The sequence below is a fragment of the Chaetomium strumarium genome (assembly GCF_033439665.1).
Source record: "Chaetomium strumarium strain CBS 333.67 chromosome Unknown B0T15scaffold_5, whole genome shotgun sequence".
NCBI lineage: Eukaryota > Fungi > Ascomycota > Sordariomycetes > Sordariales > Chaetomiaceae > Chaetomium > Chaetomium strumarium.
This window is the reverse complement of record NW_026944433.1, coordinates 1,511,726-1,539,094: the sequence shown is the minus strand read 5'-3', so window position 1 is coordinate 1,539,094 and position 27,369 is coordinate 1,511,726. Positions and strand designations below refer to the sequence as shown.

At 56.1% G+C, this 27,369-nt stretch overlaps 8 protein-coding genes across 8 annotated transcripts; 4 read left to right on the top strand and 4 right to left on the bottom strand.

Moving 5' to 3' along the window:
- Positions 1-3,408: 3,408 nt before the first annotated feature.
- Positions 3,409-6,458, bottom strand: B0T15DRAFT_238283 (WD40-repeat-containing domain protein). Its single transcript, XM_062863039.1, has 2 exons — positions 4,452-6,458; positions 3,409-4,399 (listed from the first exon to the last, which is right to left on the bottom strand). Exons 1-2 carry the CDS (start codon positions 6,309-6,311, stop codon positions 3,596-3,598), a joined length of 2,664 nt encoding a protein of 887 aa, XP_062720136.1. The 5' UTR covers positions 6,312-6,458; the 3' UTR covers positions 3,409-3,595.
- Positions 6,459-6,644: 186 nt separating this feature from the next.
- B0T15DRAFT_238271 (WD40-repeat-containing domain protein) lies at positions 6,645-8,386 on the top strand. Its single transcript, XM_062863038.1, has 3 exons — positions 6,645-6,877; positions 6,940-7,108; positions 7,178-8,386. Exons 1-3 carry the CDS (start codon positions 6,840-6,842, stop codon positions 8,159-8,161), a joined length of 1,191 nt encoding a protein of 396 aa, XP_062720135.1. The 5' UTR covers positions 6,645-6,839; the 3' UTR covers positions 8,162-8,386.
- Positions 8,387-10,405: 2,019 nt separating this feature from the next.
- Positions 10,406-13,607, top strand: B0T15DRAFT_238250 (uncharacterized protein). The gene is made up of 2 exons (XM_062863037.1): positions 10,406-12,368; positions 12,422-13,607. The coding sequence occupies exons 1-2, from the start codon at positions 10,543-10,545 to the stop codon at positions 13,482-13,484; spliced, it is 2,889 nt and encodes a 962-aa protein (XP_062720134.1). The 5' UTR covers positions 10,406-10,542; the 3' UTR covers positions 13,485-13,607.
- A 1,350-nt stretch (positions 13,608-14,957) lies between these two features.
- B0T15DRAFT_494818 (P-loop containing nucleoside triphosphate hydrolase protein) lies at positions 14,958-15,938 on the bottom strand (the record flags this gene model as incomplete). The annotated part of the gene is made up of 5 exons (XM_062867050.1): positions 14,958-15,158; positions 15,216-15,443; positions 15,529-15,576; positions 15,633-15,756; positions 15,928-15,938. The coding sequence occupies 5 exons, from the start codon at positions 15,936-15,938 to the stop codon at positions 14,958-14,960; spliced, it is 612 nt and encodes a 203-aa protein (XP_062720133.1).
- A 725-nt stretch (positions 15,939-16,663) lies between these two features.
- On the top strand, positions 16,664-18,306 carry B0T15DRAFT_238168 (uncharacterized protein). The gene is made up of 3 exons (XM_062863036.1): positions 16,664-16,696; positions 16,835-17,287; positions 17,355-18,306. Exons 2-3 carry the CDS (start codon positions 16,933-16,935, stop codon positions 18,110-18,112), a joined length of 1,113 nt encoding a protein of 370 aa, XP_062720132.1. The 5' UTR covers positions 16,664-16,696; positions 16,835-16,932; the 3' UTR covers positions 18,113-18,306.
- Positions 18,307-18,436: 130 nt separating this feature from the next.
- On the bottom strand, positions 18,437-19,681 carry B0T15DRAFT_238014 (uncharacterized protein). Its single transcript, XM_062863035.1, has 3 exons — positions 19,289-19,681; positions 19,109-19,177; positions 18,437-19,045 (listed from the first exon to the last, which is right to left on the bottom strand). Exons 1-3 carry the CDS (start codon positions 19,544-19,546, stop codon positions 18,500-18,502), a joined length of 873 nt encoding a protein of 290 aa, XP_062720131.1. The 5' UTR covers positions 19,547-19,681; the 3' UTR covers positions 18,437-18,499.
- Positions 19,682-23,604: 3,923 nt separating this feature from the next.
- B0T15DRAFT_494815 (uncharacterized protein) lies at positions 23,605-24,417 on the bottom strand (the record flags this gene model as incomplete). Its single annotated transcript, XM_062867049.1, has 1 exon — positions 23,605-24,417. One exon carries the CDS (start codon positions 24,415-24,417, stop codon positions 23,605-23,607), a length of 813 nt encoding a protein of 270 aa, XP_062720130.1.
- Positions 24,418-25,978: 1,561 nt separating this feature from the next.
- Positions 25,979-26,706, top strand: B0T15DRAFT_237793 (uncharacterized protein). Its single transcript, XM_062863031.1, has one exon. It carries the CDS (start codon positions 26,012-26,014, stop codon positions 26,627-26,629), a length of 618 nt encoding a protein of 205 aa, XP_062720129.1. The 5' UTR covers positions 25,979-26,011; the 3' UTR covers positions 26,630-26,706.
- The last annotated feature ends 663 nt before the right edge of the window (positions 26,707-27,369 follow it).

Sequence of the window (27,369 nt, the reverse complement as noted above, 5' to 3'; positions counted from 1 at the left end):
GCCGAGGATATCCTTTCGGATTTTGATCCTATGCTTCGGTGGCGCAAAAAGACTCCGGGCTAGTGAAGCATTGGAGACAGATGGAGCTGCGGGAGCCAACTGATTGGTAGAAACAGCGAAGGGGCCGATCCGGGGGTGCTGCACCAGGGGTTCCGGTTCTTTCTGCTGCGAGTGTGCGGTTCAAGCCTGGCGGATGCACAAGGAACACTGGCCGGGTAGTGGGCGTTCGACTTCGCACACGCAGACGGATGGATCCGTCTGTCAGGTAACTAAGTTATTGAAGAGGCTAACGCACCACACATATATTACTTGCAACTTCACCTCTGTCCACAACTGCGCAGTACTGCTTGTAGTATGCTGAAGCCGCTTCCGGGGTAGTCATAAATCGATGAGCTAGAGTAAGCAATAGAGCAAGCAGCGGTCAATGAGGGGTTCCTAACGTTCAAGTTCCGAAGATGTTGACATCAGTGAACGTTGGATTTGCCAGAGGGGTGCGGCCCCTTTCGGTACCAAATTGCGTCGGAGTGAAAGAACCACTTTTGGGGCCGGGGTTTCGTTTGAGGACCCACCTAGGTAGCCTTGGCATACAGTCCGTCCATGGTCCGTGCCCTTCCAGGTTTTCGCTCAAAAATCTGGCAGTGTTCCAGAAGCCGGCTTGGATAGAGCGCTCCTGACCCGCTCTGTCTAACTACCGCACGCTGCATCCTAGACCTTCCAGGTTAGATATCAACACCTAGCCCCCAGTTCCTGAAACGCCTGCGCCATGAGTTTGAAAGGCTGAGCCGGCAGAGGCAGGTTGCAACGAACCGAGCACCAGGGGGTCTAAAGGCAGAGAAGCTCATGGAGGGAGACTACGGTAGGGAAATGCCGAATTGGGACACCTCAACTCACCACTGTCCTGGTTCCACAACCTTCTCTTTCGGTGGCACCACCCCATCATGAAAATGGCAGAGATCACTTGGAAACGTGTAATGGGGAAAGCCCCGATACAAGCCCAGCACCAGGACCGAGCAAGGCAGCAGCTTCTGTCTTGAACGATGCTCACCGACGGTTACTGAGCACACAGCCACGTTCACCCACAGGATGCAAAGACGTGGGGTGGCATATCGTGTGGGGACGATCGCGATTGAGCGGCAGATCTTCAACATGCTTCTTCCGCTCTTCGCCCTAAAAATGGAGGCTGCTTAGGTTCTTTGAACACCAGTTTCAAAAGCTGGCAGGAGAAACTCCGAATGTTTCTCTCATAAGCCGCCGACGATGGGAGCGCAGCTCCCCTACAGAGGTGTCTCCAGCCACACCCGGACGCACCCCGCTGCTCAGCGCTATAGTGACTCCAAACGGGGACACGGTGACTTGCCCTTGCGGACGGAAGGGAAAGAGAGGTTCAAGTTGTTTCCAGATTGAGAGGCTGTAATGTTACGGGTCCCTTTGTGCCGCCAATCGCCTGCCGTTCTGGGCTTCTGTCATACCTCTGTTCAAGGGCTGGCCTGGCGCAATTCGAATGCGGCATCCGCAGCTCAGCTGCAAACACGCGGCGCGGCACGCGACTCGCAAAGGATGAAAGGCATTGCTAGGACATGCCACTGTCGATGACTGAACGTGGAGCATGAGGCATGACCTATCCGTCGCTTGGTTCATGGAGCACGGAGTGTCGGATCTGAGTTACTGAGTCTTGGTGATGCCTGATGCCGTGCAAGCCTCGCTCGCCCCTTGGTAGCTGGAGATCTTCCTGGTTACTACTAGTATAAGCCGAGCTGCCACCTGCCGTGACACATCTAACCAGGGCTGGTACATGTACTAGTGCAGAGTTCAACCCAATGTCATTGTCAGGTAATTTCCTTTTTCATGATATTGCATCGTCTGTGCCACTGCATTTCCCATAAGCAACCCGCTGCAGGCACATTATTTGATCGAGACAGGACCCAGTGCAAAACATCGTCATGTATCCGTAAGTACCAGGTAACCAACCCATTGTACAATACAAACATGACAACACAAGGCCCTTGTTAACCTTGAATTAGCTGTTCGTCACAAGCTGTTGGTTCTGAAGTAGTAGTGCGTGCCCAAGATAGCAAGCAGATGAGCTGAGGTCGAGATGCCATTTTACCCCTTTCGATTGCCGCTTGCATGCTGTCGCTTTCTCAGCCCTCCTCCTACTTTGAGCCAGTGAGTGGACAGGGAGCGTCTGTCCCAGGGCCGATCGTCGGTGATATAAGTTACTCGCTGAAACCCCCAATTGTGCGCAACACACTTTTGGTCGACTGCACGGCCGCCCGCCTACAGCTACTACCTTATTAGTACCTAATGAGCCGGGAAGTGAGGTGGCTTTTCAACACTGCGCCGCTCTCCCACCTTGCGCCTCGTTTAGAACCAGTAGCTCTATGATCATGGCCGTGGATGATACCAAAGGAGATAGACAGCAATTCCCGCCACGGCCACATATGTATCTACTACGGTATACTTCTCAGGAAAGCCGGCTTGTTTAAAGGCCTAGAGGTAACCTTGCAAAGGCACCTTGCCGTCTGACCGTCCCAACACGACGCGGCCCATGTTTCACCCTTCTATATAGTAGCATTCTATTAATTAACCTTATATGCCAGCGATGTCACGAACACACGGGCAGCCTGCTGCTTTTCCTTAACACCCCCCTGTCCAGCCGGTTGAAGCAGTGAGCACGGACACCGTTACACATCCCCAGCATCTCCGGTCTTCATTCACAGCTTGCGCCGATCATGTCACATCGCCAAGCTTTGTCGGCAGGGATGGCGAGATGTCTTGTGTGTGTCGAGTGTGCGAGGGCATCCACGACAATCCCTACTAGTACTCGTTGACCTCTTACTATGCTAAGTACGGATAATGGGCAGTGTAAACTGTAAACTACCTAGGTTGTTCGTGGCTGAACTCTCAGATGCATAGGTCCATCGCGCAGGTCATCTAATCTTCCCTCTCTTCCCGTCTAGCAATTGTTATTAGCACCCTAGGTATGCAGCAGACTCGCTGCTGCCGTAAACCTGATGCTCGGGGGCATTGCTCGAGCACGATCCGTCTGTGCGGTGCGGAGAATTTAGAGGTTACTCTCTGGTATCTCCATGGTTCCTGCAGCATATCTAGACAAAGACTCACCCACGGTATCAAGCATGGAAGCAGAATGGACTGTGGCAAGGGTCTGCAAGCCAACGTCCGGGTTCCAATGAACCCGAACCTCATACTCATCAGGCCCATATTGCGACTTCGTGAAGGTAGAAAAAGCCCCGGGTAGCTTGCTCGGGAATAAAAACAAAATACTCATGTCTCATTCAATCCAGCCATGGCCATCAGACGGAATGGAGCGTACATCATCAATGCCATAAGACCAGCCCAAACCAACACCAACAGTAAACGAGACACGGTACGTTTTGTATATACGCCATCGTCATAAAGCCACAAAGTACTCCGAAACCAAACATAGCCCAAGTACCCCAATTCCCGGTCAACCCCTCCACATGCCCGCTCACTGCCTACTTACTGTAGTACGTAGTCCCTCATAATCAACAGTATCACTCCAGTCCTCAGTATAGGTAGAGCCAGATGGAGATGTGGCTGGAAATCAGGGAAATCAGAATGGGTCACCCTCATCAACATCATCATCATCATCATCCTCCCCATCCAAAGCCGCACCAACCCTCTTCTCACCCAACTCGCGGATCTTCTCGCGCAGCACCGCCCTTCCGTACCGCTCCGCCACCTTGCCGGCAGCCTCGAGCATCTTGCCGCTGCGGTCGCGCATGAGCTGCACGATCTCGAGCGCGCGCATGCCCCGCTCCTCGCCGCCCTCGCGGCACTCGACGGCTAGCAGCTGCAGCAGCGTCTTGTCGATGTCCAGCTCGAGGCGCGCGAGCAGGGCGCGCTGCGAGGCAGTCGAGCGCGTGTGCGACAGCAGGTCGCGGAGCTGCGTCGAGTGCAGGCTCTTGAGGAGGTAGGTCTGGGTGAGTTTCAGGGATTCTGGGGAAGATTGAACACCGTCGTCGGCGGTTTCGGGGTCGGATTCCGCGTCCGGCTCGGAGTCGGACTCGTCTGGGAAGCCGTCGGAAAGCATCTCCTCGTCTGAGTCGACCGCCCCGCCGTTTGGCCGCTTCTTCTTCTTCTTCTTTGGGCGCGGTGCGGAGGTGAGCGGAATCGAGAAGTCGAATTCGGACAGGAGCGGGCGCGGGAAGTAGGGGTACTGGTCGCCGCCCTTGAGGATGATACAGTGGAATTTATTGTCGGCGACGGCGACCGGGAAGTAGGTTTCGTGTTTGCGCCCTGAGGCGAGGCGGGGAAGGAGTTTGGTGTCGAGCAGGGGGATCCAGGAAGCGCGCGATGGCTCTCTCCAGTGCACGAGGGTGAGGAGGGTGCCGGTCGAGTCGTAGATGCAGGGGTCCTTTCCGTTGTTAGTGAAAGAGGGCCTATGGGACTCCTGAAGGGCAGCTTACCCCACTGTCAGAGAAGAAGACGCTCTTGACGGTGGCGCCTTCGGGCAGGGCCACGGTGTCTTCGTTTTGGCAGATTTCGTCCCGCTTGATGTTCTCAATGGTGTACAGCAGCCGGCACATGCCATCAGCGCCAACCGGCCCGTTGCCCATGGTCAGGACATAGTCCCTCCAGCTGGCGCAGGTGACGATGGGTGTGCTCTTGGGCCGGTAGACTTTGTAAGGAATGCCAAACAGAGTGTATATTCTCACGTAGTTGCCGGTCGTGGTTACCGTGATGAAGGCATCGCTGAGCGACATGGCCAAAACAGCTTCACCCTTGGGCAAGGGGATGCGCCAGTCGTTCCGCTGTGTCCAGGTCTCGTGGGGACGGTAGAAGACGTAGGCGGGAGCATCATCCCTCGGCGGACATGCAAAGAGCGCACCTTTCTCGTTCAGACACGCCTTGTCGTAGAGGAAGGTGTCGGTGAAATGGAAGTCCCGGTGGAATTCATGATCATAGAACTCCACCGTAACCGTGTTGTGGGTGTCCTGGTCAACCGTCCATACGAACCCGATCAGGTTCAGACAGAGGTACTTGCGGTTCCCCCGCCAAGGGGTTGAGCCAGGCTGGAAGGGTCCATGGATCTCGGGCTGCACGAAGTTCCCGCGCTTGTTGGGACGCTGTCCAAAGATACCGTCGTCATCGGCAGCACGTTTTCGTGGAGCATGAGCTGGCATCACGTAGCCAGCTCCATCATCGTCGACCACGAAGCCATCGTCATCGTTTCCATATTCGTCGTCCAGCAGGTCATCGAAGTCGTCGAGGGAACCGGGCCGTGGACGTGACGGAAGAGCTGTCCGGGCGGGCTCTTGTCGCCGGCCGTTGGCGGCTGTTTCTTCGAGAGGATCATGGATAAACGGCGCAGGCTGTCGGGGCAGCCTCAGCATGGAGACGAACTGCTCCGAGACGAAATCCGGGCAGATGAAGACCTCGCCATCTGAAGTGGTGAAGGAGGCTAGGTTCTGAGTCGGATGCCAGGCGATGTCGATGACGTTCGGATACTCGTATCTCGCAACGACGCTCTGATCCTTACTCGACCAGATCAGGAGCTTCTTGTCCTTGCCGGCGGATGCGAGCAGGGCACCGTTTGGAGACCAAGCCAGAGCAGTGATGTCCCCGTCGTGCCCGTTCCTGAAGGCACGCTGCTTCTCCCAGTCATTCTTGGATACAACTTGAATATCCCTCGTCGGCGTCGGCACGGCAAATGCCCGCCCGTCGGGGTGCCACGCCACCGCGCACGATGCGTCAGCCTCGGTCTCCATCCTGCCGATGACGCCGTCCACTTTCCGGATGAGCTCCGGGTGCTCCGCAGTCATGGAGTAGACATATATGACCCCGTCCGTGCACGACAAGGTCAGGAGACTGCCTTTGGGTTCGAACGACAGGTGCTTGGTGGGCTTGCCGTGCTCCTTCAGCGTGAGCAGCTTGGTGTTGTCGTTGATGCCGACCAGCTTCACGGTCAGCTCGTCGCTGGCCACGGCACACCACTTGTTGTCGGGCGACAGGGCGACATCGCGCACGGGCAGGGAGGTGCGCAGGAGGAATTTGTCGAAGATGTTGGTCTTGAGCGAGTAGTAGCTGACTGTGCCGTCTTCGGCGCCGGCCACGAAGAAGTCGTTGCTCGTCGATACGCATAGGTTCTGTTCCTGACAGTCGTCGATGTTGGTGGGCTCGCCGTCAAAGCCCGTCTTGTAGAGGCGGATGGTGTTGTTGGAGCCGACCGTCACCAGTTTGGAGCCGTCGGGCGTGTATGCGCAGCGCGTGGTGCCCTGCGTGTGCGCCGGCCGTGGCCGCGGCCTGGAAGCGATGAGCGACGCCATGTGCTCCCTGCCGACTGTGCGGGCAAAAAAGTCGAATTGATACAATGAGTATTTCCCACTGTCAAGACCCCGGTTCCAGCAGTGGTCTCTGGCGCCAGCGGTGTTGCTGATGAAGCTGCAGTACTCTCTCTGTTTTCCCTTCTTGCGACAGGGAGACGCGTCCAACCGTGTTTCAATTTACTTTCGCGTTGCTGATCCCCACCAATTTCTTGGCAGTACAGTAGCACACAGTGCGGATACCAGGTAAGTACGGATTAGTAATCTGTAGTATTATTACAGCTGAGATATTCGTATCCAGCTGACAAACGCCCGGCAAGTCTCACCCTAACCCTCCCCTGTCCATAATTACCTACCAAGGTGCTAAATCAGATAGTACGTCCGTATCGGGAACACATAACACTCAGCACCTAGAGGCAGCAGTGGAAGGAAACCGAGAGTTTCACCAGGCAGCAAGACTTCTGGGATTTAATAAGGAGTTGTGAGCGTTGCGCATCCAACAAGGCCATACTGCTGCCATAGTCTTTCAGAATGCAGTCCGCCGACCCCGAGCACTTCTTCCAGACCGAGTGAGTCGAAAAGGGGCAACGCTGCGATGAGATTGCCCCCTGTTGACTTATGCATCCCACAGCGCCGAACAGGAGAAGAGACAGAGGCGGGCAGCCAAGGCCGCCAATAGATATGGGAGCCCCATAGTCTTGAAATCCAAGATTCTCGCTGCCGTGCCTGATCCCAGATCCCCTTCATCTGCCCTCCTCGTGGCCGAATCCGCAGGCGCAGTGCGTGTGGTCAACCTTGACGTATGTGCTAGGAGCTCACAATTACAAAAGAAAAAAAGCATTGCCACTAATGCTAGTCCTGCTGCATAGAACCCCGACGACATCAAGACGGCATACCGCGGCCCAACCGCGCCGGTGTGCTGCGTCGCTGTCGGCGGCCCCAAGTCTGGGATCCTCTTTGCCGGGTCCTGGGATAAGACGATCTGGTCCTGGGACCTGGCCTCGCGGGCTCTCGGGCGGAAGTATGTCGGCCACACAGACTTCGTCAAGGCCGTCGTATGCGCCAAGGCCGCGGGCAAGGACCTCCTGATCAGCGGTGGCGCCGACAAGAAGATTATCGTCTGGGACATCGCGTCAGGTGCCCGGCTGCACACCCTGCAGGACAGTGCGGTCAACATGCTCAGCGTGCAGCACCTCGTGGTCGACCCGGCCAGCTCCAGCCCGGACGAGGTCAGTCTCGTCAGCGCCAGCAGCGACCCGCACATCCGCCGGTGGAAGATCCGGTTGGATGGGTGGGAGCAGGTCGTCGAGACTCTTCCCAACGCGCCGGGCACCGACCGCCGGACCATCCTGGAACACGAGACGACCGTTTACAAGCTCGTGCTGGACCATGACAGTGACGAGGTCGACCTGTGGACTTCGAGCGGTGACGGCACGGCCAAGTGCCTGTCGAGGCTGAGAAGTTTCACCTGCGTAGACACCTTCCACCACGGGGACCACGTGCGTGCCGTCGCTATTACGGACCAGTGGGTCATCACGGCTGGGAGAGACGAGGATATCAAGTTTTGGGATCGGGCTTCGGGCAAGCTCTACTGCTCCCTTGCGGGACACTACGACGAGGTCACCGATCTGGTCATCCTCGGGGGCCCGAGCGGGTCGAGCGAGCGGCTGTGCAGCGTCAGCATTGACGGCACGGTTCGGACCTGGCCTTTGGCGAAGGCCGGGTTGGATGCTGCTGTCACGGAGCAGGAGAAGCCTGCCGTGGAGGAAGGAAAAGGCGAGATCGGCCACAACGACTTGCTAAGCGCGGAAGAGGAGGCCGAGCTCGCCGCACTCATGGAGGATGACGAATAAGAAATTCGATGGGGGATCTTTTCCCTAGCGATCGTGAAAATTATCGCCCGAGATCTGGGCCTCGCAATCTCACCGTTACACACACGTGTTTTCCTGAGCGCCACTGAACAGTGTCTTAGTTTGATTGTCAGGACTGGCGACCGGCTGCAGGGTCCCGTCCGGTTCTACGGGTCTGTGCAGCCATGTCTCAAGAAAACAGCAGTCGGATGGCGGCGTCGGTCGCCGGGAGCTTAAACATGCGTGCTGAAGGTCGGGATGGACACGCAATGTGGATTTGCTTGTTGTCTCGAAGAATCATTTGGATCGCCGTGCAAAGGCGCTGCTAAGCTGCGGCAGGGTTGAGACTGGGACCGAGAAGCTGCTTCCCTGGGCGTCCGGTCTGTCTGTAAGTAGGATATGATACAGAGGTAAAGGACAACGCAGCATCTGTATGTATGGACATACCTTCTTCAGCAGTAGCCGCCTGACTCCAACCGCGTGAAGCATCTTTCTTCTTTGCTGGCGTGGCGAGAGGCGCAGAATCTAGACGGGTCTCCAACTCCTCTCTCTGACATAGGTACATGGTCGAGCGAGGCCCAACTTTTCAAGCCAACATACGGTCGCATCCCACTTGACTTGCTCGGCAGTCTGATGCTATGCGCCTGTTGGGGGCGCGGGCGCGGACAAAGAATGCGGATGAGGCGGCAACGTAGCATACCGCAAGCCGGTGTTTCCCGGAATTACCGTGATGCTGTCTCACTGAAGTCAGTTGATCAAGATGCGGTATCTTAGTAGCACGGCCGTGCTTGGCGACAGTTCATGTTCGGATGAGACATCTTGATTCTTTCCGTCCCGGGCACACGACCGTTTGGTTGCCCAAGTCCGATGGCATATCGCCAGCAACAGCAACCCATCGTCACCATCAAATGGAGTCTCTCAGACATGGATGAAGCAAGGGACACATCACATTTCCCTACTGTATAAAACTGGGCGCTAATGTAATCATGCCAAGCCCGGGCGGAGCACCCGAATCGGATCGAATTGGACCGGCATTCAGCCCTGGAGAACCCCCGCAGCAGTTGCGCACACTTTACCTAAGGTAGTGTGCTACCTCTATGCAGGGATTGGCCATCTCACGATTTGCTGCTTCCAATTTCACGTTCACGACCTTCCGTCTGCAACTTCGAAGTACTGTCATGTTGGGCGCATGTGTTGGGCGTGCATTTTTCCACTTCCCCAGCTTTTTTCATTCAAAACCAGAATATTGTCTTCTCATTGCTTGACACGCTGATGCAGGTGAGATCGAGGTGCAGCTGAGAGGCCAGTCAACAGCCCTGCTCCATCTCGGTACGTCTGACATGGAACGTGCGGAAAACAGCGCGGCAACGTCCGTCCTCACCCGGAATTTTAACCGCTGGCTGTTCAGGGACTTTCTGTTGCCAATGTGAACACCACCGTTTATTACGGATACTGTTTAACCACTCTCTGCGAAATCCCGACGCTTGGGTCGTTGATATCGCACAGTATCGTTTCGAAAGTTTGAACGACCAATCAAGGGCGGAGTTGTGATCATCTTATGCCGGGAAGCGTTCTCAGTTTTATTTCACGTCGTTGCTCATCCGGAATGGGTGAAAGAAGCGCATACCACCCATCCCACCGAAGGCATGAATGCAGTGCAGCACCACAGGCCAGCATCTCTCGGGTCCCATCCTATACTTGCGGAACTAAGAAGCGCAATCGGCCATCCAGAAGCCAAAGCCCTCCTCCCTCAGCCATGTGGCCTTTCCAGCTCATATCGTCCCAATCATGCCCTTCTCCACCAGCCCTGCTGCTGTTTGTTTGCTCTTAGTGCACAACGCAACACAGAGGCGCATGTTTGATAGCTGAGTGTCACCTCTTTGGTCGGGATCCAGGCTTTCGCACGCTCACACTTCCAAACCCGGGGCCTATGCAGTCAGGCTACCTGCAGCTATCCAGGGCAGACTAGGTTCGCCTTCCTGTCACTTGTCAGTGTTGTCACTTTGCCTTTCCCCGGGTTCATGCCCGCCATGCAAGCCACCCCCTCATGTTCCTCGTCCCTCGAGTTTTCGTGTGTGGGCCGGACGTTCATGTTTCGGCGATCATTCATTTCTTTTTATAAGCCACTCGCTTTCACGCCGCTACATAGAGCCAGCGTTGGTCTGTTGGTTTGCTCGGCCCTACCGCAATACCCTAGCTTCGCAACTACCGCCGAGTCTCCCTGGTAACTTGTCATATCTGTTGACTGGACTCGTGCGATTATACCCCAGCTCTGCCACTCACTTGGTGACAGCAGCAGACGCGGGAGACGTGGCGGCGACGATCTCGAATGTTCTCCCGCTGCTGCTGAGATTGTTGTCAAGCCCCGAGTGCCGCCGCCCAACATGGCCTTGGGAGTCTCTACGGAGCGAATGGGGCATATTGTTGCCTTGGAGGGCCCTTCGGAGCTCGTATCGACTCAGTTGCGCCTACTGCCAGCATCTCGACAAATCCGCATCCTCCCAAGCCTTCAGCACTACCTCGAAGACACCTACCCGGAGGCGCCTTTTGATGCTCGTCAACTCATTCACCGGTATCACACAGCTACTCTGGCACGGTACGCCGAGGCTCAGGAGTTCTTGCGACCTTCCACCGTACCAGATGAAAAGCGGCTTGTATTCCTGCACGGGGGGACAATGTCGGCACACGCTGCCTGCTTATCCACCATCATGGAGCGGGAGACGGACGGGAACATTGAGGAAGCGCATTCTGCCTTCATTCAACTGGCAAGAAATGGAGTTGCCGGTCTAGCATCAGCGAGGCGCCCATATCTCGACGTTGGGTTATCACCTTCGGAGAGCTTGGGAGAACAGGCCGATTCAGAACCGGGGTTCCCAAAGGGGAGCCGGGAGAGTCACTGGATGGGAAGGGGGTACATGGACGCTGAGTACGGCCCCTTCGAGGACCCCAGCATCCGGGCCATGAGAGCAGCGGATGCGCTCGACAAGGAGACCGAGTTTCTTGAAGAGGAGTTCACGCCAAACGTGGACCTCACCGTCAAGCTGGTCCATATCCCGTCACGTCGCTCTAAGAAGCGGCTGAGTTCGCCGGCATCGGAGTCTGCCGAGGATCATCGGGTTTCCAACCCACCCTCTCTTCAGCCACGCAACTCGAACCCCCCGGCGGAACCCGTTTCTCCTGTTTCACCTCGCACAAGCCCAACGGAAGAACCCACTTCAGCCGCTCCTCGCAAGCCGCCATTAAGGATCCGCATTCCGTCGCCACCGATACCTTGGGCTGGAGATGTGGCTGTCGGCGCAAACCGGGCCGCTTTGTCCAACGTCTACATACCACAGCGTTCAGCAACCCAGAGGTCCTGTCGGGGTGAGACAAAGACGGCTGGCCCAAACCTGATGCCGCCATTGAAGCCGAGGGGCAATGCCGGCCCCGAAGATGACGGATCCAAGATCCGCGGCTTGGCATTGCCGTACCAGCCTCTGCCTGCAGTGCCTGCCGATCAAAGCGTGGATGCGGAGTCAAGGGAGCGGAGACAGCCGCAAGCTAGTGAGACCGAGGTTCAGCCTTTCGACGCAATTTTGCCGCTGCTCGAGGATGTCGTAGTGGTTTTCGCTCCCGAAACCCGAAATGAATTGCACGACTTCATCTTCAGTCGTCTCAGCGAAAGCTGCACGAAGGCGCGGCATAACATTCTCCAAGGTGCAGGGATAGGCCAAGTACAGATAAGGGACGGCCAAGGAGTAGGCGAGGTTCAGGCTGTCGACGGGAATGTCGACGGCAGGGTAGCGGCGTGGATGCGGAAAGGCTTGGTCCATGGTTTGCCGACACCGAATCACTCACCTACGCCACTCGACGAATCGCGTCTGACCGTGCCTCTGCTGGGCACGAGGCTTTACAGCATTAATGTCGGCCAGGAGTGTGCAGTCTCCATCCAAAACTCGTTGCGGTCGCTCCTCGCAGCTCGCTTACGTCTTCAAGACCGACGCTACTCGGACACCACAGACGAGCTCTCAGCAAGCGGTGATATGTGGAGGCGTCTTGAATGTGACTGGCGGGTAGCATCCCGTGACGGCGGAAGCAGAGTGGACTTGATGCTAGCTGTTGGCGCCGAGAGCGGGGTGCGAAAGAGTCGCCTGTTAGAGGTTGTCGGCCAGCTCGAGCAGTTAGGTCGGAAGCTCAACGGCCTCTCGCGAAGCGGGCGGCTGGATCTACGGTACGTGATTGGGAGCCTAGTGTGCGAGAGCGAGGCGACTAATCGAGACACAGATATCTCATTGCCAACGCTATGCAGGCCTTCACGGCTCAACCGTTGACCAAGCAGACCCATAGCAACCCCTTCGCTGATCGCGCCCTGCTTGCGGCACTCATCATTCCGCATCTCGAGACGTACTTAGCAACCCACCCGGACGTCCGTTTCCTGCTCGTCGAGTACCCAGCTGAGCACCTTCCAACCATCCTCGCCCTGCAGGCTCTCATCGGCACCGATATGATGAAGGTGGTGGGCATCATTAACAGCGATGCCTCATCTTCTACGCAAACTGTATCAGCACCGGACGGGACACGCCGCCCAAGCGAGGGCTTCCGTTCTCTCAACCGGTGGGGATCGCGCCCGTCAGGAGCCTTCGTCGGCTCCTGCTCCTTCTCCAAAGCCAACTTCCTTCTGGCCTCATCCGCCACCGGCTTCGAAACAGCCGCCTTCGTGGCCGCCATCCGCGAGAGCCTGATCTCCATCTCCGACTTCTACATTCCGGAGCGCCCGCTGTACAGGCACCTTGCTCCGCAATCTTCTCCCAGTGACGCCTATCCGAGTCTCAATGTCAACACCAAGACAGCGATCATCAAACCCAATGTATCCGAGAAGGAACCCTCCCGCGTCTCCGTGTCCACCTTGATTATCACCCCGCCGTCGTCCCCGACTGAAACGACGCCCCCTGCCCAGGTACAACCACCTGCTCGCGATCATCACATCCTAGCCCCCTCATCCACGTCAGCAGGCCACAAACCGTTCCACGGGACGAAAGTGGACACAATGACAACTACCATTCGATGGGGGGAGGTGAACTACACCTCTTCAGTCCATTCAGTATCTCCCATAGCCAGTGGCCAGCACAGAAAGAAAGACTCTGAACTCCTTTCGCCGCGCCGTCGTCGCCCGCCGCCGATGGTGATGATACACCCGTCTCCGCCTGATAGGGAGGACGATGATGACGGAGATGATGAGGTGCAAGACGAGGAAGAGAGGCGGCTGATGCCACTCTATCTAAGGAGGCGGGAGGACGTTAGACGTGGCGGAGGGGCCAAGGCTTTGAAGTGGCTAGGCTTAGTCTGAGTCTGATGCGTCGCGACTAAAGGGCTTCGTTTGTTTTTTTTTTTTTTTCTTTCTCTCTACGGGGTTTCTCCCGCCTGGTTTTCGGCCAGGATAAGGGGCTTACGTTGTAGACTACTTGATCGTTTCGTTTATAGTCTGTCCTTGCTTTCTATGATACCATATCTTGTCACATCAAACATTTTCAGAGTACTTAATGTATGCCACGCTGCTTCAAGGGGTTCCATTAAGTAGGTAAGCTAGAAGATAATGTCTTTGTGTTCATCAGGCCGCGCCGATGCCTATCACTACTTATGCACAGATCGGACAAGGCTAGCTCCTAGGCAGGACCTAACCCGTAATGTAATTCTTCGAGGTTTACGTCTGCTTTCCGATATCTCAACCGCTGTGTCACGGGCACGAGGGAGGGGGTTAGTTGAGAACGTTTACAGAGAACATAACTATCCTCCGCCCATTTGTAAGCTTGCTCATGCTCGGGAGGCGGCGGGCAGCTCGCGAGATCTAAGCGTCCTCAGTGAAGAAGGGCAGGGAGTGCAACTCGAAACCTACAGTCAGGGGCGTCACACACTGCCTTTATTTTCTCTTGTTTTTCTCTTCAAACGAGCCGGGAGTCGATGATATTGTACAATACATGCCAGGTACTAGTAATTTGAAGCCGACCCGTGCCAGGAGCAGCTGCGAACACTACCTACCATGACATGTTAGGAAAGGATGCTTGGGCTGGAAAGAGGCAAGGGATCCGATTCAACCACATACGTGTATTGTACATACAAAGAGTCCAGACGCGCATTCGACAGTAAAGGACAGTTGGGTGGTTGCGAGCACGCTGCTTCAGTACCCTAGCTGAGGCATTCACCTGTCATGTTTTCGATCATGCTCCAACAAGCGTCGTTGGGCTGTCGGCGTGTACCTCGCAGAACCCCTGCCCTAATGGCCTGTCCCTGGTGTCATTATGAGAAACATTCGAGCGAAATATCAACGAAACCGCAGTGTAATCAATAAACAAAACAAGCCCAGTTATGGCCAAGATCGGGAAAATACACCGACAAAGCTGCAGGTAGCAATAGCAAGGCAGCAGTGCTAGTAGGTGGCGAAACCCGAACAACTCCCGTCCTGCTCCGGCCCGGGATGTCGTATTCTGTTTCCCGTAGCGCCTGGCCTTCCCCCCGGGCTGCCTTTCTCCCTCGAGAGGTGATCGCCGTTCCGAGGCTCTATGATACCAGAGTCCAGCTCCCCAGGCTTCTTCTCGGGGAGGGCTACGTGAGGACGGTGCAAAACCCAGGTCGCAAGAAATCCCGACCGTCAGACACGCATACATTAGCGAGGACGATCCCTTCCCTCACCCGATAGACAAACGTGCCCTCCGCAAATCTAAGCGCGCCCCCCCAGTGTCCGAAAACCCATTCCGATGCAGAGAACCCGTGAACACCTGAGCAGTAGCGACATCAAAGGCATACCGTAGACACAACTGGTGGTTTAGCAGCAGCCGCCAGACTGGTTGTTCGAGACGCCGTGGCCGGGAGAAACGTTCACGTTGGCCTTGGTGTTGTTTGTGGCAATGCTGCTGCCCATGCGTTCCTTGATCTGACGGGCCATTGTCAAGAATGCCTGCTCAACGTTGCTGGCGTTCTTGGCCGATGTCTCGAGGAATGGAATCCCGAGGCTGTCGGCAAATTCCTGGGATACGTCAGCACTGTACACGGATCTCGCATGGGTGGTCGGGAATCAGCGTACCTTGGCCACCGTGTACTCAACCACCTTCTTGTCCGCCATGTCGCTTTTATTTCCTACAAGCAGCTTGTTCACGCCCTCTGTGGCATACCTATCGATCTCCTGCAGCCACTGCTTGACGTTGTTGAAGCTGTCCATATCGGTGACATCGTACACAACGCAGATGCCGTGGGCGCCCCGGTAGTAGGATGATGTGATAGTGCGGAACCGTTCTTGGCCAGCAGTGTCCCACTGTCCTCTAGTCAGCTGATGGCTCTTTCATTTCTCTTTCTTGCAACCTTCGCGACGTCGGATGGAAGCTTGGAAATAGACATACAATCTGCAGTTTTACCGTCTTGCCGTCCAGCTCGATCGTCCGGATTTTCTGCCACCAGTCAGCCTTCCAACCTGGTCAGAGTCGCCCTCGGGGTAGCAACATACGAAGTCCACGCCGATGGTGGAGATGTAAGATTCCGTGTAAGTATCGTCGGCGAAACGCAGGAGCAAGCAAGACTTGCCGACACCGGAGTCTCCGATGAGCAGCAGCTTGAAGAGGTAGTCGTATCTGGCATGCTGTAAGTAAGAGCGAAATGAGAGTCACGGCAACTTGGGAGTTGTCGCGGCGGTCGAGGGAAGTTGGCGGAGAACACCCTGGAGGGAGCGGATGTCAGCAGCAAAACCCAGGTGGAGGACGGGGCAGCGATGACCTGATGGCACGCAGGAGGCGACATACTACTCGGGATTCATCGTGGCTGATACGCGATGCGTTGAATGTTCGGGGAGTCCAAGAGTGACCGGGCGTATTTGATGAAAGGGGGGTCGGTTGTCAAGCGGTGTTGAAAGATTGATGATGTGGAAGGCAGTCGATCGCACGGTGGACTGAACTCTTGGAAGGCTGCGTCAGGGCGGTAGCTTAACGTTGATTGGTTGGGAAACCCAGCTGGGCCGGGGGATAACGCAGGGGCTATCAAGGTGGATCTCACGTGACTCTTGGAGCGATGGTGAGTCGGTGTGGCTTTCGTTTCACTTTGTGCCAGACGAACTCGCAAGTAGACAGAACTAAGGAAGCACTCGGGGTAGGTAATTCAGAAGTCTACATGCGGGTTGAGAAACCGTATCACGCATGGGGCGCAGGTTCGGTTTGAAATTCGGGGAAGTTTTCGGGACCCTCCAAGACCAGTGATCCGAAGCGCCCATGTGACAATGGCTGCTGACAGACAGCTGGCGACAGACAAGCCAAACCAGGGTAGCAGACCAAGGTCTTGAGCTCCGAACAGGACATAGGTTGGCACCACCTCACATGGAAGTCTCTCGAACGTGGCCGCATCCGCAGATACCATGCAAAAGACAAGACATTAAGTGGATGTCTTACACGCAGCTCCACGTGAATCCAGTGGGTGACAGTATGTAGGTCTCGAGGCCTCGTCATGGCGTTGACTGGAGTCTGTCCGCCTCTATGCACCCTCATTCTGCCGGTCAAAAGCGGCGGTGAGCCGAGCAACTGTGTAAGCCCCATCCCAGGCCCAAAAAGGCATGCATATTCGTATATCGGTGCCTTTAGCGATCTATCGGAGTTATTCGGATCTGGGCGTGGACACTGACATCATTTTGCTACACCCATCGCGCCCACCACCACATCACAGTGGAACTCACATCGAGTGCAATCACATTCAGCTGGTTGGCCAAGTCGTCCGCGGAAGCGTCAAAAGCGGACTTCAGCAAAGCTAATCCAACGGCACCGATGTCAGCACCCACGAGGACACTGTGTTGTCCACCTCCGCTCCGGAATTCGGTCCTGCCCGGGACGAGGACATTTTACGCAGCTGCATCGACATGGGGATCTGGAGCAGCCATTGAATGTCGGTATCGGCCATCCCACCCTTTACCAACAAAGACACATGCGCGAAATCTATCCACAACCCCGCGACGGACCTTTCCCCGACCATCCACGCCTAGAAATGGTCTTGCAACCGTCCAAGATTCCAAGGTCCCGATAGAACCGCTACCAGTGGTCTGGTTCACCGCGCACCCACCATTATTATCTCCCAACCCGAGCAACAAACCACCAGACGAAAGAAAAGTGAAGCTCGGCAAAAGTGCGTTCTGTGGCCCCTTCGGTCTTTTCTTCAACAGCCATAAGGAAACTAACCCAACCACATCCAGCCCTGCGCATCCTCCAAGAACGCCTCCCAACCCTCCTCCAGTCCCCCTTGCCGCAAGAGGTGCTCTCGCCGCACATCACGCTGCACCTATTCCCCTCGACGCACCCACACCTGCCGACGGTGACGGGGCGGGTGGCGTACATCGCGGCGCTGTGGTCGAGCCCGATCGCGTGGAACCGCGTGCCGCTGGTGGGCAACGTGCGCCTGGAGATCCTCTCGGAGCGCATGGTCGACCACCCGATCTACCCGACCCTACCGGGGGGCAGGCGGCCGGAGGGCGCGTGCAGCGAGCAGCTGATCGTGCGGTGGCGGACGGTTGGCGGCGGCGGGAGCAGGATCGTCAAGGGTCTGCTGAGCTTCGTGGGGAACGGGAATGGTAGAGGGAAGGGCAATGGGCAAGGAGAAGGACCGAAAGGGGTGGTGGCGGGGAGTGGGATACAGGGGAAGGATGGCGAGGAAAAGGAGGGAGGAAGCGTGAAGTCGGAGGCGGGTGGGACTGAGGTGAAAGCGCCGGTGGGGATGGCACAGCCTGCGGGAACGAGCAATAAGGAGTTCACTGGGCTGTTTATCTTCGACTTCGATGGGGAAGGGAGGATTTTAAGCCATACCATTGAGCACGTGCAGGAGGGCGGGCAGTGGGAAAAGGGGGTAGGTGCTAAGGTGGTGGGTTTGACGGATTGGTTGTTGGGCGGGATTAAAGGGGCCGATGCACCGTGTCCTGCTTTTGCACGGGCGAGGTGGCGGAAGGGGAGGGAATGACCTCCCCGGCAAGGGAGCGTCAGTCAGTAGAGTTCTACGCCCAAGCGTTGTACAACAGACGTGTTTGGTTTTCCAGCCTGGGAGGCGCTCTCAGAACGACATGGCGCTGGAGAACGGCGGCGGAGCCAATGATGCATGTTCGGCGCTAGGAGTTTTGGTTGGGTTTGATACATTTGACGGACAGGCATTGTATTCAACTGTTTCAAGCATAACGACACCCTCCTCGTTCATATCGCAGCTACAGCTAGCGTTGTATCAATAGCAACAAATCAAGCAATGTGCAAGCAACCAAACAAACCACTCCACCGATCTCCGCGTACGCTAACCCAACTGCTACTCGAGTTCACAGCCGCAAGGGTTTCGCGTACAGGAGCGACACGTACGAGCTCACGTATCGCCGCCCATCTCGCCGCTCAGCTCTCGTGACGTCGGGCCGCGCCGCTGGGCCCCGACAGGGACATCGACGGCGGCGGGTTTGGCCGCATCAAAGACCGGGTGGCCGTGCTTGCCGATGCCGGCCAAGTGCAGCGCCTCGACGTACGAGACGAGCGCCAGGCGCGCTGCGTCGACAACCTTCTCGGCGTGCGTCAGCGCGTCGCGGAGGGCTTGGACAGTCCGGTCGGTTGGGCCGGAGACTTGTTCGGAATGGCCGTTGGAGGTCGCGACAGCGTCGTTCTCAGACGCTTTGGTCTCCGTTGCGACCGCCGCGTCGGCGCTGGCTGCAGTGTCGTTCTGCTCAGGCATCTGCGTCTGCATCTGGTCCGCCCTCTCTCGCTCCTCAAGGAGCTGGCGGATGTGCCCGTTCAACCACATGCCGCTCAGCTGCTCAGCAGTCATATCGCGGGCGCCCGCGATGCGGCCGCGGCAGGACGGCGTGCCACACAGGCAGTCAAAGGGCTGCGCCATGTACCACTCGGTCGAAGGGTAGAAGAACTGCAGAAGCGCGTCAGATTGACTGCCCTGAAGCCATGTATGTCTGTACTGTACAATACATACCGTCAGCTCGTCGCCGGGCTGTAGGCCTTTCGGGCCGGCGATGACGTTCATGTTGGCCATGTCAAAAATCTACAAGAGCCGGGGGGACACTCGGGTTAGCGTCCCTGCGCTGTTTCAGCTCGCCCTGACAACGCCCGGTGCTCGAGCTAGGCGAAATCTCTACCGGACCAGGTTACTGACAAGAGACGGCTCGCAAGAGTGGTTGATGTACAGCAGATCGCTGTTCAAGTCCAGGTGCCTGTCACGGCCCATCTGGACAGTCGCATATGTGGGTTCGGGGGCCACGGTGCATGGGGGGAACTCCAGCTTGGCGAACAGGCCAAACGGAGGGAGAGCAACCTTGGAGACGCTCTTGGTGGTGAACTCGACATCGTTGACGATGACCTCCTGGATCTCGGGATGCGAGGGCTGCTTCCAGTGCGGCTTGAGAGGAGCCATTGTGACGGGGGGTGCTTCTTGTCTTCCGAAGAGCAACGACCGCTAGCAATGCAATTGCCACTGGCGATTATCGTGTGGTTCGCCTCAATTGGGATTGTTTCTGTTGTGGTGAATCACCGCTGATGAGCGAGAAGAGAGAGGGAGATAGCGGGGCCCGTCTCAGAATCCAGGCTCAACTCCGCTTCTTTATGGAGATCACCTCCGGGCATACGTTGTTCGTTTTGTTCGGCCTCGCTCGGCTAGGGGAAAGCGGGCGGGACAACATGGCAGATGACAACGCGCGATTTCACGACCGAACGTGGCCATACGCATATCCCACGGCTCCCAAAACGTAACGTTTTCGATCCGCCATCTTCTAATTTCTCTCAGCCTAAAGGGCTGCAGAAAGCCACGGCCATTCAGCGAGTTTCGCTGTCAAGGTTCCTTGTGATGAATCGAGACAGGTTCGGCATCTGGGAGATCGATCGGGCGGGGTTGTCAAGATGTGGTGGAGCTCCGGGAATCCGGGTGGGCCGGAACCGAGGGAACGGGAAACGGCCAACACCGACCAATGAGAAAGAGCGTCTTTACCCAAGCAGGCAAATGGAGGGGGCACCTCGGCATGCCACCTGTGAGGCTCTGACTTGGGACCCAATCACAAGATTACCTCTACACTAGCCATAGTGTATGTTCGCATTCCATGAACTGGATAACCACCGAGCTAGTAACGGAGTGGCGCGCCGTGAGGGTGTGGTTCTAGGCCGTCTTGTCGTCTTCGTTGATTGTCCCGGGCGGTTGCAGGACAGAGAACCGTCCGGGTTCTGCTGTTACTAGTGGAGTGCTTGTAAGTGATACTCCTGGATAGATAGATAGCTGAGGTCACACGAAACACAACCCTGCAACTACCTGGAAGTTATCTAGCCTGTCCGTCGACTGCCCTTCTAAACTCAACCGACGCAGAACTTTCCGGCACTCGCCGTGACTCATCCATACCAGGAGTCTTCTGATTCGGAGAGCAACTTACGCTAATATCTCCTGGGTTAGATGTCAATGGTCTCAAAGTAGGCAACTTGCAAACCATTACCGACCTCGCCGTTTGTGCCGACAATTTCGGGTGCCATTGCACCGTCATGGAGATGGGGACGGACGGTCTCGAAAGTGATGCTATGGCATTGGACGCTGCCGGAAATCTCGGCCCGCTCAGATCGGTGCGCAGCACTGCGTACCTATATACGAGAAGGGTCTTGCCGTGGTATGAGATGACGACGCATGCGGTTTGACATCTACGCCATCACGAAAAAAAAAAAAAAAACACGCTTCTGTGCCGCCGGGGCTGAGAGCATCCGAGTGACCGGGCTTCAAGTGCTGGAGGCGGGATGGAGAAATGAGCTGGGTTGCAAGGTAGAGATGGGTGGTTCGGGGAAGGGAGATATCCGAATACAGAGTCCTATCACGTACCTATAACGTTAAGGCAGCAGAGAAGTGTAGAAACTACGGTAGGTACGCTGAGACCTGCTGACGGGGGCGGTGCAGCCGCCAAATTTCGAAATGCACGGCCCCCTTCCGCCCGAATGCACCGGGGGCGAACGGTACCTGAGGTACAATACCTTACCTACTTGTCCAGAAGAAGACGATGAAGAAGGGCCTCTTTCCGTTTTGGTGGACGATTTCCCTAGACTTCCAGTCCGCGTGTCGAATAGGGTGGCAATGGAAACCGAGCAGCCAGAGCAAGGAACCGCGGACATGAATGGCAGTCCGATTCGTACGTCTTGATGGTGGTCCTTGTACGACCAATAAGCAAAGTTAATAAGGGTCACTCACCCACCGGCAACTGGAGTAGGTGAGAAGCGATAGAAACACTTTGCACTCTTGCCTATCACATCTCACTTTAGCGAGAGGATGGTCACACGTGGCTCCCCACGGGCCCAACGGTGAATCATGCTCTCTCTGTGGGGGCCAGGGGTAAGGTGCAACTCCCAACTTCCAGGTTCCGTCAAGCATGTATCATTACATGTATTGAGAAAGCAGCAGTGTTTCTCTTCCTGCCGTTGCAGCCTCGCCTGGATAAGGTCTTTCACAGCTGGGTCCGGCAGGCCTCGTGCTGTGTTCCTGACGGGGCGATGCATGATAACTACAGAGAACAGACTTTCGTTGCCGTGTGGGCAGACAGCGCTGGACCTTGGTAACAGGCCGCCATATTATATGCAGAATACTTGGCTTCTTTAGCTCAACCGAGTCTACGTCAGGTGTGGATCGGTTGCTTGAGGATCATAAATGATGGAATGCTCGCCAGCGGGTTTCCAGAAACGTCGAACTGCTGAAACGGATCGGATGGCTGATCTCCGCCATAATAATGTAGGTAAAGTAGCTTCTCTGAACTCTCTGTCACCGAGCGGGAGATTCCACATATGGATCTCCCTGACAATGGAATGCCCTCACACATAGAAGGTCCGGCCTACTTTGGCACTGTCCGTTTTGGTGGCGATCGCATTTGCACGGACCCGGCTATAATCATCTGGAATTGCTCGGCGCACATTGAACTTGTGCAACCGTTGGATGCTGCAGCGATATGCATCCCGACGGCATACAGGCCTGCTCCTACAGACGTTCTATTGAGGCTTGGAAGCTCGGGCTTAAGACACACTCCTTTAATATCTGGGAACCGTCAGTCCTCGGTATCCATGTCCCCGCAAGTCGTCACCTGAGCAGTACAATCCTTGTCCTAGAGGAAACGAACCAGTCCTGTCCCGAGGACGATGAGATTTCGCAATCGCCGGGTCATAGGCTTTATCCGTGCGCACCCGGATTTCTGATCACATGTGCCTCTTCGTCATAGCACTTCAGCAGTTACAGTTAGTCGCAATTATGTGCTAGACATGTGCATCACCCATGCCGGGGGTACAACCGAGTACGCCTCCTCATCATTACCAAAGCACGCACCCCACCTGGCGATCGTACTGTCGGGGGAGTGGCATGCCACGTGCAGCGTTCGGCAAGCTCTCCCAAAGGGCCGCTGCCCCATCCCAATATGGAGAATCAGGTTAATCGACACGGGGCGCATGTCCGTTTGCCACAGTAGCGGAAGCCGTTTGCTCACGCCCCCTCCTATATGGAACACGCTGAGTGGGGAAAGCGAAAGGGGTGCGGGTACGGGTCGGAGACGGCTTGTTTAAAGAAGCGTCGATGGCCAGACATTGTCGCGTCTAGAGATCAGTTCGACTTCCCTGGTCTTCACGGTACAGACCCAAGTCACCACACGTCTTCGTCCTTGCACCACTCGCGGAAACAACCTCCCAACTTATCCTCGCCCCATTCCCAATAGACAACGTCAGCAATATTCTCATGCTCCGGTCCCATAGAACCGAGCCACGCTTAAGACAACGCTGACAACCCAAGGTACGTCGGACAATGCCGGGCTATGGGTGTGCCGTTGGCTGATATCAGATCTTCCAGGAATGGCACTCCGTCGCCCATTCTCCCGGAGGCCAAATCCCAAGCCGGAGCCTAGCCCGCCCACTCCCAACCCCCCTGAGCCGCCTTACTAGACTGCCATCCTCCTCCAGAAAGGCACGCGATCCGCTACCCAGAGGCTTGGGGGTGAGTGAGTAGCTGGGCAGCAATGACAAGATCGCCGGAGACTAGAATGGGTGATGTGGCGTGATGAGCAGAATGATCGACTCGAGCCCTGAATAATGACGGGCCGGCCCGCGACATGAAATGGTCGCCACCGTGTTTTGGAAAACGATGCCTATTGCAACAGAAGGCGGAGCCGAAGTTTGACCATGGAAGGATGCGACAACATCCCCGAGAAGATAGGAAAACCATCTGATGAGACCGCTCCGGCTGAGCTGGATGACTTCCTTCTGGGTTATTGTTGGTCGAGTCTGCGAAAATGTATGAGGAGGTGAAGTGTTCTCACGGATGTTGCATGTCTATCGATCCGGTAATGTTTTGGGTGGTCGGGAGGATCTTAAGGATGAGTTGTGGATTATCTCAAGATGCAACGGATGACAATGTTATCCCCGTCGCGCCGCTCCTTCTCAGTTCGGCAAGAGCATGGATCAGAACACCACTGGGTGTTATGTGTGTTCCGTGATAAAGTCAGCTAGGTCCGCTTCCCGGATCATGAGTATCTGCCGGTTGACTAGAGAAGAGGTAACGCAGGTTGTGCCGTTTATAAACGCGGACCACAGTTTCTGGACGACATTGTCAGTGGTGGGCAGCTTCAAGTGGCGCAGCTCCGAGTCTTGGGGCGTGCTGGTGATCAGGAGTCGCGGGGCGGCCGGGAACATGTCGATAATGTGAAACAGAGAGCCGAAGACCTGGTCCGACTCATAAAGACTCATGTGCAGCTCCTCGAAGGCGCAGGCGACATGGCGGACTCGCTTTGTGTCCTCGCGCCGCAGAAAGTAAACCATGGGCGAGTTGAAGCCGTACTGGTCGTAAGGTTCCAGCTCACCGAGCAAGAGCAGTGCGTCGAGGCGGAAGTTGAACCACACGCGGGCCTCCTTGCTGCAGGGCAGTACGCCGGTCTCTGGGCCGACGAGCCGGCGTGGGATTTTCCAGGCGAAAGCTGGCTCGTAATGCCGCAGGGCGAGGATGCGAGACTCGTGGTTGACGTGCAGCAGCACCGGCACGGCGTGTCTCTTTGGCCGTTGGGCCAGCTGAGCACGCTTCTCGTCTTTGAAGCGCGAGTCGAAGCAGGCTGCTATGACGACGCGGGGCTGGATGAGGTATTCCCATACCTTGAGCCGAAGCTCAGGGGGGAGTGCTGGGAAGCAGGTGAACCTTGCATCACCTTTGATGCCGCCATCTAAGCCATCATGGACTGTCTGGAACTCCAGCCAAAACTCTATGTTCTCGTCGTTTTGGCCGTACCACGATTGAAACATTGCTGTCCAGGGCAACGTTAATATTTTTTGATTGTGGAACGGTTGAGTGAGGTTGAGGTTGAGGTTGAGGTTGAGGTTGAGGTTGGGGTTACCATCGAGCTCACCGCCAAGTGCTGTTGGAGACAGGTAAGACGCATGCAACACCACGAGGCTGCAGGTGGATGCTACGAAGGTCGAAATTCCCTCGCCACTCCTGACGTGCTCAGGATAACACAGCCTTAGGGCTTCCCATTTCATCTGGTTACGCAGCGTGTGCTGCTGTCGCCCGTCGTTTGTTTAACAAAAACGGTGAAAGAGGTATGATAAGGTCCCGTCTGTCAGTCAGGTACCCTTGTCGATCGGGAGAGTTCGGACTGTCCCCTTGATAACTACCTAAATCGCATATCTATCTCTATCCCTGGCCCTCCGTAGTTGTCCCTTTTATCAGTCATTCATTCTCTATACCAAAATCATCAGTGACCTGTTTTATGATTACCTGCTATTACCTAACATTACAGTTCCTAAGTAACGCCTCGTACAAGTGATTGTGCAAGAAAGCCCTATGATAGCAAGCCGTCAGTGATTGTACACTAACCTGGTCTATGACCGTTGCATGGTCGACTACTTTAGCAGCTCTCCTGTCCAGGGACAGAGGGGCAAGCGAAGGAGCCGCCGGACAGCGAGCATCGGCCCTCGCTTGGCGCAAGACCTCGAAACCCTGAGCGTCATAGGTCATTATTGTAGGTAGTATCCCTTCTCTGCCCAGTCCTAGTTCCTGGTAATTGAGGCAATCGCAAGCGTTCCATGAACGGCTAGGGAGCGGCCCGCTCAGCTGCAAGTAACAAGCTGGCTACAGTAGAGTTGCCGCACCGAGATGTACCCTCACGATGGATCTTGGTTAAGCGCTGCTGGCAAGAAACGAAGGAATCAGCCACTTCGATCCTAGTCTTGCCAGTTGCCAGACAGGTAAGCCTGTCGGTCCGGGACTTGCCTAGTTCTTCAACGATGGAACAATGGCTGGCCAACCCGTAGCAGCTTCTTCGACGCCCTGAGTTGTCGAGGACAAAAGGGCCGTCTGCCAGCCCCCAGAAGCTTGATGGCGCATGGTCGATGTTAATAATGGATTCGAGTCCTTTTGGAGCGCTTGATTGGTGCTGTCCTTTGATCCGAGCCGCTCACGGACCGCTTTCCACGCGGGGAGCACGGGTGGTCAAGCGGGTTGTCTCCACACTGATAGGTACACCGTATGTACAGTAGGATTAGTACGTTACATAAGGTACATACACATTCGCAACTGCTTGATACTGCATATTTATACCTTTGATCCCCAGTTGAACTCGACAAGCATTTCGAAGACTTCCAGCTTCTGCGTACACAACTCTGTACCCTTCAACTGCCAATTATCGAAGAGACTTTTTATTGGTGTAACCCGGAGCCCGAGGCGTCTTACAGAAGTCACATCTCGAGCTTTGGGATGTGGGGCCCAATGTCCAGAGGTATCCGTTCGGCCGGGAGACGATGGCACGTTTTCCATCTCGCATCAGATTGCGTGGGCAGGACTTGCACCCGCCCATGTCCTGGCATTTTTCACATGCTTTCTGCATGCTTTTGAATCATGGCGGTCATCCAGTTTCATCTTGCATGCTGTTATCTAAGGCTGCGGAAAGCAATCACATTCCCGCCCGGACTGCTCCCAACCTTCCACAACCACAACAGCGTGTTCTGCACTTCATCTGTAAATCACAAAAGACAGCTGAGTATAGCGGAATGTCATCACCGCAACGCGAGGGTCAACAAACCCTTGAGTGTAGGCAGTGACGTTGCTTTGCTAGAATCCAGAATTCTATCTCCATCCACAAGGCATGACCCCACTTGCCGAAATGGTCAACTTCGTTATCGTGGGGAAGTTGGTGCGGGTGCGGGGAAGACTTTCCCAGCGAATCTCCATCCGCCGCCCAACCACAGCACATCCTCTTGTCCGAAGAGCAACCCAGACTGGAGCACGGGAGCCTGCCAGGAGTCGATTGTACCGGCACCCCGTCCTTTTGACTCTACCACAGCACATAGAGTCGCTGCAGGTGGCTGCAGGCTCGGAGGTTCGCTTGGGTTCAGACAAAGAAACCTGGTCAGTTTCGAGAGCCCTTTGCCTGGCGCAGACGTCACACGTCGCTCTTCCCGCAGTGCCCAGTCCGCCGTCCACCCTCGAGCCGTGACGCAGACGCAGGTCCATTGAGCTCAGGCAGGGGCGCCTAGTAGGTTAGCCGGGATGAAAGCTTCGGTTCGTTCTGGCATTTGCGTCTTGTCGGGTTCTGTATGGCCCTGTTCAGCCGCCACCGACGAGCGGGCAGATGACCTCTCGAAGCTTCGTGACTTGCTAGAACGGTTGCTAACAGGCACCGGCGGGTGAAATAAGTGTAGACCACGGGAGCACCTCCATCGGCGCGGCGACATCCCCTGACCATTTTCCCCTTTTGCTTTCAACCTTACTTCTACACAAGGTACGCAACGATCCTGCTACGTCTACATCCATCCGCATCCAAAGCGTCCAGGCAACCCCGCGGTTCAGCCCGCCCCTGGCACCCCCGGTTCGGACGAATTGCCGCAGGTAGCAGTTGGTCTCCATCATCTGTCCCAGTACGTTGCATCTCAGCTCTTTCGTTTTATCCCGGACGTGAGATGGCTCGGCAGATTGCGGACTACCTCACGGGCGCATCCATATTGAGCCCTCGGGCCTGCGGAGGAGCGTTCGCATAATCCACCCCGGCGTGCCGTGTCCAATCACTCCTCCCCGCCCTCTGTTGGAGCTCCTGGAGCCGGCCACATGCTTTCGCCCCGGCTGGGTCATGGCCCGCATGTTTCCTCGCAAGCGTCCGTCCCGCATGCACACATGGCGGCGGCGTGGAGGATCGATGGTGACCCACGCCCATAGCGGACGCGAGACCTAGTTGTCCTTGTTGTCCTGGTTTTTCGTTC